General features: G+C 42.4%; 3 protein-coding genes across 3 annotated transcripts in view; 1 reads left to right on the top strand and 2 right to left on the bottom strand.

Annotated features, from left to right (window-relative positions):
• maco1b (macoilin 1b) overlaps positions 1-3,020 on the bottom strand; it is a 19,193-nt gene extending 16,173 nt beyond the window's left edge. The window contains exons 1-2 of the mRNA XM_005738942.2: positions 2,596-3,020; positions 317-458 (exon numbers count right to left, since the gene is read on the bottom strand). Coding sequence (XP_005738999.1) covers positions 317-458; positions 2,596-2,675 — 222 coding nt within the window. The 5' untranslated portion in view covers positions 2,676-3,020. The remainder of the gene's footprint in view (positions 1-316; positions 459-2,595) is intronic.
• A 519-nt stretch (positions 3,021-3,539) lies between these two features.
• rhd (Rh blood group, D antigen) lies at positions 3,540-7,511 on the top strand. Its single transcript, XM_005738943.2, has 10 exons — positions 3,540-3,818; positions 4,099-4,285; positions 4,367-4,517; positions 4,608-4,755; positions 4,846-5,018; positions 6,332-6,469; positions 6,558-6,685; positions 6,783-6,862; positions 6,942-7,015; positions 7,152-7,511. Exons 1-10 carry the CDS (start codon positions 3,674-3,676, stop codon positions 7,176-7,178), a joined length of 1,251 nt encoding a protein of 416 aa, XP_005739000.1. The 5' UTR covers positions 3,540-3,673; the 3' UTR covers positions 7,179-7,511.
• On the bottom strand, positions 7,315-10,375 carry tmem50a (transmembrane protein 50A). The gene is made up of 5 exons (XM_005739030.1): positions 10,367-10,375; positions 9,082-9,178; positions 8,803-8,895; positions 8,155-8,215; positions 7,315-8,074 (listed from the first exon to the last, which is right to left on the bottom strand). The coding sequence occupies exons 1-5, from the start codon at positions 10,373-10,375 to the stop codon at positions 8,029-8,031; spliced, it is 306 nt and encodes a 101-aa protein (XP_005739087.1). The 3' UTR covers positions 7,315-8,028.
• Between the last annotated feature and the right edge of the window lie 524 nt (positions 10,376-10,899).

Here is a 10,899-nt window from a genome sequence, read left to right on the forward strand (position 1 = left end):
GTGGGGGAACTTGCACAATCGGTGGCTGACTAAATACTTTTTTGCCCCACTGTACGAAGTCAGGCCTTTGCAGTAGCTGTTCATTAACTACAGAGGAAATTGCCCCTACATATGAGGCCCCCTCCATCATAAGACCCTACTAAAACCTGACTGAACACCCATTTTTGAAAAATTCTGATTACTTTTTATCTATGTTACTTTTTTTTTTTAATGTGTGGTACTGTTTTATTCTTTTGGCTGCAAATCAGACTATGTAAATTCTGTGCATCTTTTCAGTTGTTCAGTGTGTAGTCCATACTTTAAGTCATCTACTCACCAGCCCCTGGTATCTAAAGGAGTCGTACACGCTCCGGATGAAGAGCCAGAATGGCCAGAGGTACTCAAACCTGAACTCAAGTACAAAATCTGCCAGTAGCACCAGTGCCCAGACCACCAGGAACTTCAGGTACAGGAAGGTACTAGAAATACATTTACAAACAAAAACAAAAAACCCTGAATGACAGAAAACTGTTTTCCAACACAAACACACAAGAAAATTTAAGAGTCTAGACTGGTAATGACATTTGTTGCAGCGTAGATTTTCTCAAGCAAGTATTTCCATAAATGCACAAAAAGCAATTATGAGTTTATAGTTATTAGTTCACATCAGATGCACTCAATAATAGTGAGAATAAAAACTGTGAGGAGGTACAACTGCTCACTTTCTTGTTTGAAGAAAAACCACCAGAAGCACAAAAAAAAAGCCTGACTAAAGCTTCCTATCTCATGGCTTCAGCTGGACAACAGTGCCAAGCAATTTCAAAGAGGCACTTGGAAACCAAATCTCTCTTCTGCCTGCTGTGACAGAGCAAAGAACCTGAACCCCAGGCAGCAAGAACATGTGTTTGATTGTGGGAAAATATAGCCAAAAAAAAAAAACCTTGATAGTGCCTACATGTGAAAATATAGTACTGAGCAAAAGTCTAGAGCCATCCCTTCCTTATTTATATTTTGCTAGGAAATGGGAAAGAAGTGTAGCAATTTATTCTTCAACACAGCCTGGACGCTCTTCAAGAAATCCCTACAATTTCTTAAAGCAGCCCTCAGGAATAGTTTTCCAGGCTTCCTGGAGGAAAATCAAAGCTCTTCTCTGGATGTTGGCTCCCTTGTGTTCTGTTGTCTCTCATAAGACAATCCCACCATGCTTCAATCATGTGGAGGTCCAGGTTCTGGCGAAGCCAATCCATGACTGCCCTGGTACACTTTTACTGGATGGGCAGTCTGTCAGGGATAACTGTCATCCTGAGAAATGAAGCTGTTGCCACTGATCTTAAGTACAGTTCTAGTGTAATTTGGCATATCTCAGCCTTTTTGCCCCATTTCTCTTCCTTAAGAATGGCTTCTTGGCAGCCACCCTTCCACTGACAGCATTTCTGACGAGGCTTCAGCCAACATTAAACGATCAACTGAAGGACCAGATGCAGCTCTTGGGACTGCATCTGGTCTGCATCTCATGCTTCTTTACAATTTAATTTTTCTTTTTGCCAGTTGTCTGTAGACACAACACTGGTTCAGTTAGGTAACTATTTTTTTCTTGAAGGATTCATAGGTCAAGATTGGAAGGCATTCCTCTGAACATGGTCAAGTAGAAGGACTGGACTGAAAACGTGGGGGAAAAAAAAAAAAAAAAATAGCCAAAGTGCAAAATGTTTTTAAACTAACTTCAGAAAGCCTGGAGAACTATTACAAGTACATCTGGCTCCTTGGACGCAAAAAAACATGAGTGGCTCAAGACTTTTGTTTTGCCTTGGGCACAAGAAGTTGGAAGACGAGTTCTCTGCTGACAAAGACTGTAGGAGAATGAAGTAAGATGTGTACCTGGAGCTGAAGATTTGGATATGACATCGGTGCCACACTGCTGCAGGGATATAAACACTGCTCTAACCTCTTGCTGCTTTTATCCTGCATTTGCTAGAGACCCAGAAAGTGGCCCACTGGGGGTGCTCTGATGTCGGGGGGAGGCACCTGTTCAATAATTCAAACATTGCCCCACATTTCCAGGTCCTCATGCCACGTGTGTAAACTAAATGGCCTTTAACGTTAATATGTATGAAGCCACACACAGCTGGAGACTGGAAGCACAGCCAAGCCACTGAGAGCTGTTAAAAGCGAGTGACAGCAGCCTTATCGACACGTTTGTGGTTAATGTTACACCACTGTCGTTGAGGCTCATGTGATGATGTTGGCAATAATAAGCTGGTGGACCTGCTAACAGCGAAGCAGCTAACTTTGGCACCTTCAGCCAGTGACAGCTGACTCTGGCGCACAGTTAACACCCGGGATTCTTTAGTTATCATGAAAAAGTCAGCTGCAGTGTAATTCAATTAGTAACTGTGCTATGGAGCCGGAGTCAAAGCTCAAAACAGGCTGTTTTGGGGCCTAGCGCTATAGTTAGCTTACATGCTAGTGTAGCATATAACGAAAACACACTAGAGCTAGCTGCCTGGCTAGGTTAACAGGCTGTCAAGAAGTGGCAGCAGCTGTGAGGTTAGGGAGGCGTATTAACGCAAACAACCCATTCATTTCCCTTCGTTGAGCAGGCTCCGTGTAAGTTACCTGCCGTATATCCCCTCGGTGATTCGGTTCCGTTTTAACGGCCGTCGGAGTTTGCTGCAGTCCGCATTGCGCCGCTTCATCCTCCTCCACTTGGCTTTGGCCTTCGAGTACGCGCCGTAATCTTATCCAGTTTTCTTGCGTGTGCGGACAGAGATAATAAATAAAGGTGCTTGTGATATATATCGCTGTTGTTATTATTTTTTCCCCCACTTGAAACAAAGAAATAAATAAATGACTATTCGGGGAACCTCCTCTTTTCTGTTAGCGCAGGCTCAATAAGCCCAGAGCGCGTTGTGTTTTACCTAGTGTGGCTGTCAGACGGCCGGTGCGACCAATCACCGTTTCCGTCAAGGACTCCTTTTTTGACAGACACACAGAAGAGCCAATCACTGCCCTCAGTGGCTGCTCACTGAGCGCTCATCACCGTTTGTGGAGCGTCTTGGCGTTCAACCAATCAGATTGTTGTGAACAAATTGGGCATCCCCGATCGGCCAATTAACTGACAGCGGGGGCGGGTATTTCCCTTATATGTTTCTGCCTTTGGTTTATTATGAGGACTCAAATATGCTGTATTCGGGACAAAATTCCCTTTGTGCTTGATACAAAAACATCCAGTCCGACATGGGGGGCGGCGGGGTATTTATATCACGGCCTTTGTGTGTGTTTCGCTGACTGACTTGCCCCAAGGAGATGAATGCCATTTATGCTTTGTTACCAGGTTGAAATAGTGTGCATGCGTGTGCGGCAAAAAATGAGGGCCGCAGTTGTCTCTGCTTAAAAAGTGAATTATTTGTGCCTTTTAAAATTATTATTATCTATAGGGATATAATAAAGCTTCATCATGCTCACTTCCTTATGTTTCAAAATATTCCCTCAAATACCCCAAATATTTCACTTATCCCCACAAACAGTTAGAATTTTTTTTTATTTGATTCAAATCTATTAGTACAGCTCACGCTGTCTTGCCAAGACGCTTTCATGCGCAGCAGCTGATAAAGAGGAGAAGCTGCGTGCTGTGGGGTTGCGCCCGTTTGTCTGAGCATCAGTGTGAAGAGAAGTTGTGCAGCAAACATCTTCAATGCCTCCTCAGTACGCACCAAGCCTGCGCTCTCGTCTGGCACCCTTGCTGCTTTTCCTGCAGACTGGGTTTATCATCATATTTGCTTTTTACACTGAAATCGAAAGAAATGGAAACGCTGATGACTTCAGCAAACGTTACCCAGGTGAGTTTTATTTTTGTGAGCTTGGAAGGGGGGTGTTGAGGTCAGATGAGGTTAAAGATGTTCGTGTTTACTTTGATTAGCTAATTCATGAAGCAACTATCTTTTAAACTAACTTCATGTACATGCTTTAGTGTGCGAAATAAACACACTTCAGTCCAAGAGTGTGGGGAGGAGCTGCCGTTTGTTGGTCATTGATAAGCCCGTGAGTAAATGTGTTGTGTCCTCAGCTAAAATTCAGCTGTAACTGTTTATTTTTGTGCCTTCTCTTCTTCTTTTTCAGAGTTCCAGGATGTGAATGTGATAGTGATTCTAGGCTTTGGCTTTTTGGGCACTTTTCTAGTGCGCCATGGTTTCAGTGGCTCCGGGTTCAACCTCCTTGTGGCTGCCATGGCCACCCAGTGGGCCCTCATACTGAACGGTGTGGAGTCCTTGTACTACAGGGGAAGGCTCAGGATAGATCTGAAAAGGTGGGAGGAGACGGTTGGTGCAGATAATTTCCTCTAAAGGAGCTTATATAAATCAATTTAACTGGAACTTGTTTGCTGTAGCTTGATAGTTGCTGAGATGTGCACTGCCTCAGCCCTCATTTCAATTGGAGCTGTGCTGGGGAAGACCAACCCAGTCCACCTCATCCTTATTGGACTGCTCGAGGTGTCAGGGTTCATCCTAAACAAATGGCTTCTGCAGTTTCTCCTGAACGTAAGCCCACGTTTCACCCTCATATCATATCTTTAGATAAAGTGTATTCACATCGATATGCCGCTGCTAATGTTTTTCTGGTCCTTCTAGACCCGTCCTCTGATCAGCATCATGATGCTTCACATCTTTGGGTCCTTGTTTGGACTCATGCTGACAGCGACACTTTACCGTAAAGGCTCAGAGCAGCGATTTGAAAAGGAGAAATTTGACACAAAGATGGGATTGTTTTCCATGTTAGGTAACAGCTTTCCCAGATATCTGCTGCATCATTTGGCTAATTTCCACTCTAGTGAATCTGTGTACAGCTGAATCTGTCTCTCCTCTCCAGGGACTGTTGTCCTCTGGATGTTTTGGCCCAGTTTTAACTCTGTCCTCGTGGATGATCGGACTCCTGGGAGGAAGCTGGAAGCCGTGTGCAGCACCTACCTGGCCCTGGCCGTTAGTGCTGTGACAGCAGCTGCGATGTCTGTGCTCTCCAACCCCAAGGGAAAACTACACCTGGTATGACCTGACACTTGATATGTTTGCACATTATTATGAGACTTTATGTGCAATGTCAACATAAGGTGTCCAGCATAAAACTTCCCCTCTGTGCCAGTAGACAGACTTTTACTGGCCCACAAAAAGTCAGTTTGAATACAGCTAACTGTTTTTGCTCATTTTGCTTTAAAACTAAAGCTAAAATAAATGCAGTGGACCAAATGCTGTGCTGCTCTTTAGACTAATCCCTGCTACCTGCAGGCATCTCTGTTAGAAAGAGAGACATATGGTAGCAGCTGCTGGCTTAAAGCAACATTAAAGTCAAGATCTATCAGTTTATCTGCTTTCATTTGAGCTTTTTTCATTTCTACTCTCTCTGAACAGCTGAAAACACTGCTTTTCTTCCCATTTAAACTGTCCCCACAGGAAGGGCTTTTATTAATATTTTAATGGGAAAATGCCCTCATCTGCCACTTTATTAGATACACCTTGCTAGTGTCAGGTTGGACCACATTTTCCTTTATAAGCTGTCTTAATTCTTTGTGGCACAGATTCATCAAGGTGCAGGAAACATTCTTCAGAGATATTTTTTGGAGACCATTTGAGTTCAGTGAACTCATCGCCATGCTCAAGAAACCAGTTTTAGATGTGCAAGTTGTGATCATAAAGGGATGGACATGGTCAGCAACAACACTCAGGCAGGCTGTGGCATTTAAAAGATTCTTAGTTGGCACTGAGGGGCTCTGAACAGCTTGTGTGGACTGTAGTCTCAGTCTCCTGGCACCTGGTGTGATCTTCTGCTGCTGGTAAAACCATCTGCTTCAAGGTTCCACGTGTTATGCATTCAGAGACGCTCTTGTGCACACCTGTGTTGTAACGAGTGATATTTGAGTTACTGTACTGCCTTTCAAAGCATTTTCAGCCAGTGGGAATCCCCTTTCTTTTTGACCATGCCTGCATGTTTGAATGCACTAAACTACTGCCATGTGATTAGCTGATTATATATTTGCATTACTGAGCAGATGAACAGGCGTACCTAATAAAGTGACTGATGTAGAACATTATTTTTGTCAGTATTTTATTTAAAAAATGAGGACTGCAATTATCAACACCTAAATACGCTTTAAAGCCATAAGTGGTTTTTGATGTTCTGGCTGTGTTAACACAGAAACCTAATATATGACAAAAATTAAGTTTATGTTATTCACAAACTTTTGGTGGACTTATTAAAAAATTGGGGTTAATTTAAACACATTTTGGTGTTTATTAAAATTTGCAGTGCAAGCTCAGCTTCGTCACCATGTGAAGCACCTAAAAGTCTGATTTTCTTTCAGATCCACCTGCAGTCCTGCATCCTCGCTGGTGGCGTCGCTGTCGGCGTCTCCATGTCAGCAGTTCGTCATCCTTGGGAAGCCATGATAATCGGCTTTGCTGCTGCCATAATATCATCCATTGGATTCCAGTATCTTAAGGTTTTCCTCACCCCCTCCTAGACGTGGACATTTGCCTCAAGCTTGCACAGTCTGTATGATAAAACTCAGCTGTTAACTTATTTCGCAGATCCACATGCTGCTGGCATTTCAGTGCCATGACACATGCGCTATCTTAAGCAGTCATGCACTTCCTGGTCTACTGGGATGGATAGCGCATCTTGTCCTGCAGATCAAAGACTCAGATGATCACACAGTGTAAGAATGAAACGGTCCCGTGATGTTGGACTGCAACACGTAAAAGAAGGAATACCCTGCTTAATTATTTGTTTTTCTTTCCTTCTTCTTCTGACAGAGCGATCCGGTTTGCTGTATTTCACATCTGTAGTCTCCTCATCACCATCGCTCTGAGTGTGACGCTGGGAATCCTTACAGGTATGCCTTAACCTCTATTCCAGCAGCAGGTACAGTCAGTGCGCAGTCTTCTTTATAAGTTTCATCTCCTTGTTTGAAGGGCTCCTTATCAGGTTGAAGTTTTGGAGACCACCCCAGTACAAGAATTGCTTTGATGATCAAGCCTTCTGGGAGGTATGCAGTAGTCTTCTTTAATGCTTCCCTTTCAATAATTAAAGTCTGAAGATATTTCTGACATATTTTCCACCATGCTGAACTTTAAAACCTTCACAAAACCTTAAACAGACAAAATGTTTTCATGTTTTTGCAGTTTTCTCATCTGGCTGTGCGCAAATAAGAAGACGAAGACCCCTGTATATAATTTCACACTCTCTCCTGACTTTTATAAAATAATGTAGTGGGATATATTTTTTTGTGTGAGGGAGGAAAAAAAAAAGGAGGATAAAAATCGGGAGTGAGGAGTGTCAGACTGATTTACTGCTCAGTATGTTTTTATTGCTGCCATGGCTGTGAAACACTACCCTGATGCTCTGGGTGTTACACAAGCTGAATGGACAGATGTTGCATTCAAATACAAAGTCGCAGCACTGAGAGGACACCCTACAGATGTGAAACCTCTGTCTGCCAGAGGCTAACTGAAACTCAATAAATCTGGATTGCTGCAAACTTTCAGAGCTGATATAGTGTTATTCCTGGAAAATTACAAACAACCCCACATGGTTACATTCAATGAAACATGTATGTGTACACATCTACGAAAAATCCGTCAGTTAATATTTTGTACCATAACCACTTATGGAATGTGCGCTTGGCAGGCAGGCCAAATTAGGGGATGCCATAAAACAAAGGAGATGGAGACAGTTTAGTGTCTTGAAGCTCCCAAAATACACAATTTTGTTTATGCATAAGTAAACCATTTTAACAACATGGCTACAGAGTCCGATTGCAAATAGACACGCCACATTTGAAAATATTCAAACTTTAAAGAAATCTATGAAGATTTGTGCTTAACTATGATTTAGCTTTTATACAGCAAACCAGATAAATTAAACATGTTAATCTGAAGGCTAAAAAAAAAAAAAGGAAATAGTTTATATATAAAGTGAATACCCACTGAAGCATACAGTCTCATACAGTATAGAAAGCAGAGTGTATAACTGTGGACATGAAGAGACACGCAGAGTTCATTACTGCCAGAGATCCTCTGTACGACCAAACTTGAACACCAAACCCCTGAAGAGGAAAACGATAAGATGAGTGAAATGTTTTCATTGTCCTGAAACGGACGAGAGAAAGAGGACTCAACAACTCACCCGAAGAAAATGAACGCATTTTGGAAGAAAACAGCAATTCCAGGGTACACAGTGGGCTTCTCTGCAAAAGACGCAACAGGTTTACGGCGTCAGTTACAGCATCACGCCGTCACAGCTTTGATCCAAGAGTTCCTTACTGCAGCAAACATCCCTCTAAACAGCCTCATTTTCACCCAGCAAACACTGACGCGTGAACGTTATCTGCCTATCCTAACACAGGTTGCACCGCAGACGACGCTGATTCACTCAGACCATCTCTTACCAAGCGACAAGTGTTATTCAAATTATCACATTAAAGAACGCATGCCTTTCTCTTTTTAAATACACACTTCATAGCTGGGTTATGAAACGGCTGCGTGCAGACAACTAAACATCGATGAGTCCAGGCACGCGGACTGTATAACTGTGTAATATGACCACAGTTATGCTGTTTATAAATACAATTAGATCTTTTTAGACAGGGACACTTTTCTTTATAGCTTTGCCTCTGCACGTCACTACGTGGAAATATGGCTCCAACTGGAAATACAAATTATTTCCATTATATTCATTCATATTATAACCGAGGTGCCAAAGTTTCTACAGTTAAAAACACAGCTGAACACTTGGGCCAAGTAGAAAAGTGCTAAGCAGATAAAGTGGACTCACGGGGCACTACAAATCCTCCAAAGAGAATCCACATGGAGGCGATGAGGGAGCCAAAAGCCAGCATGAAGCCGATAAAGAGCCACACTCGAGCACCTGCAAGTAAAAGATAAGAAAGGGCGGGACACTGAGTGACGTGGTGTCGAGCTTCGTTTACCACGTTGCGTTTTACTGCATGCGCAGATACACGCCACAAGAACAGTAGAAAGCATATCTGAGACATTAAATAAATAATTGCTAAATGAAAATAGACAACCTGTCGTCATCACAGCAGACACACACCTGTCTGTCCCATGCAGCCTTCGCTGTAGCTGTCTCCTCTCACTTGGCCATTTGAAACAGCATTTATCCTAAAAGGGAAAAAAGCAGAATGCAGAATCTTCAGATGTTACAACCCGAAAAAAGTAACATTAACTAATAACTGTTGGAGCAGAAAAGTTATTTATAAACCCTATCCAGGCCAGTTTACTCTGTAAGTGTTGTATAAATGTGTTTATTACATGCAAACCAAAAATTCCTTCATCCACCAGCGCTAAAATCCTCCATGGTTCTCAGAGTGTCACACATGGGTACTGTCAAGTCCTGTCTTAAAGCCTTAAGATGAGGCTGCTTTCTGACTTGATTAGGGTCAAAGTCTGGCTTTTTACAAAAAAATAACAACTCTACAGCTGAACTGTATGCATCGGACTCAAGGTTACAGCACTGTGTGCACAGAGATTTCACTATGATTAACAAAGTGTTGAAAAAGAATCAACATAAACCCACTAAATGTTTGAAATCTTTCTGAGGACACGTTTCACAAGGAGTACTCACAGGACTCTAAATACACCCCAAACTGATTAAACCTGTACAGGTGCTAGTGGGTAAGAGTCCTTTTTAAACTCTTCCTTGACTTAATGCATCAGTAACATGGACATGTATGGTATGGAGTGTATAAAGTTATGAAACTGCACAGAGGAGTGGTGGAAATACATCTTGCAGGGAAAAAAGGCATTAAACCTTATTTTGGGACAAAATTACTCAATACTTGAAGCATTTATATTTGCTTAAACTTGAAACATATGTCCTTTTGTGTGTTTTGTGAAAGCAAGTTAGCAAAAACAGAGAAGCTGAAAAGAGAGTAAGGAATTATTGTGACGACAATCCAAGGTCAGAGAGAAAAAGAGTACAGAGCTGTGTTTCAACATGAAGTTGAGTCTTCTTTTGTAAGGTTTATAACAAAGAGAGACAGGATGCTGGAAAAAGCATGAAATAAATTGGATGATGTAACAAAGAAACTCTTTCACGGGATCGAGGAATAGGGAAGATTAGACCTCCAGGCAAGGGGTGACTCCAGAAGCGTATATACAAGAGAATACAGCACAGCTACCACCATATGCCAGAGAAAAGGATGGAAATGGTTTATAAATACATACAAATGTGGCTGTGCTGAAGAGAATTTAGCCTGAAAGCAGTGTTAAGACTAGCAGTCATAAAGAAATAAGCAAGAGTGATTATTTTGATGAGAGTACAACCTTGAGTTACAGAAAAAGTAATATTTAGGAACAGGATGCAAACACGGCACTACCAGCGGCATGTGTAGACACAGGTTACACACAGTAAAGCTCCAGGGGGGCAGGAGAGAAGTTTTGTCATTAATCCATTAGTGATGACCTCGGACATGAGGAGGAGGGAAAACAGCACGTCCGAGGAGCTTATAACAGGTTATGGAAGAAACTCCTGGGACATTAAGGAACCATGGCCGAAAACACAACAAGCACAGTCCGAAAAGGACCGTTCAGAGGGGGCAGCAGGTGCATGCAGTGTGGAACAGATGCTCATAGTGCAAAGTATCACTGAAGTGTCACTTCAGCCTTACAGTGCACATTGTGCCACAAAGATAAACTCCAACACCACAGTGCGCGGGGGATCTTCTTGCGTATGTGTAACCCCTATAGACATGGTTACTAGTATTTTCTTGTTTTTACCTGGTATTATTATTTCCGACACCCCTTGAACACACTTTGATTTTCTGTAGTTCAGTGAATGCAACAAAAGCACGTTGCTGCATTAAGCTAGGCAAAACGGAGCAAGACACCGAGAGCAATTAACAAGCTACAC

Source organism: Pundamilia nyererei, unplaced genomic scaffold (genome assembly GCF_000239375.1).
Source record: "Pundamilia nyererei isolate P.nyererei 1_Seehausen unplaced genomic scaffold, PunNye1.0 scaffold00088, whole genome shotgun sequence".
Taxonomy (NCBI): Eukaryota; Metazoa; Chordata; class Actinopteri; order Cichliformes; family Cichlidae; genus Pundamilia; species Pundamilia nyererei.

Coding starts and splice junctions, on each gene's coding strand:
- rhd (XM_005738943.2), top strand. CDS start 3,674: ATGCCTCCTCAGTACGCACCAAGCCTGCGCTCTCGTCTGGCACCCTTG. Junction 3,819..4,098: donor CTTCAGCAAACGTTACCCAG/GTGAGTTTTATT, acceptor CTTCTTTTTCAG/AGTTCCAGGATGTGAATGTG. Junction 4,756..4,845: donor GGGATTGTTTTCCATGTTAG/GTAACAGCTTTC, acceptor TCTCCTCTCCAG/GGACTGTTGTCCTCTGGATG.
- tmem50a (XM_005739030.1), bottom strand. Junction 8,896..9,081: donor AGGCTGCATGGGACAGACAG/GTGTGTGTCTGC, acceptor TTTTACTTGCAG/GTGCTCGAGTGTGGCTCTTT. Junction 8,216..8,802: donor TGGAGGATTTGTAGTGCCCC/GTGAGTCCACTT, acceptor CGTCTTTTGCAG/AGAAGCCCACTGTGTACCCT.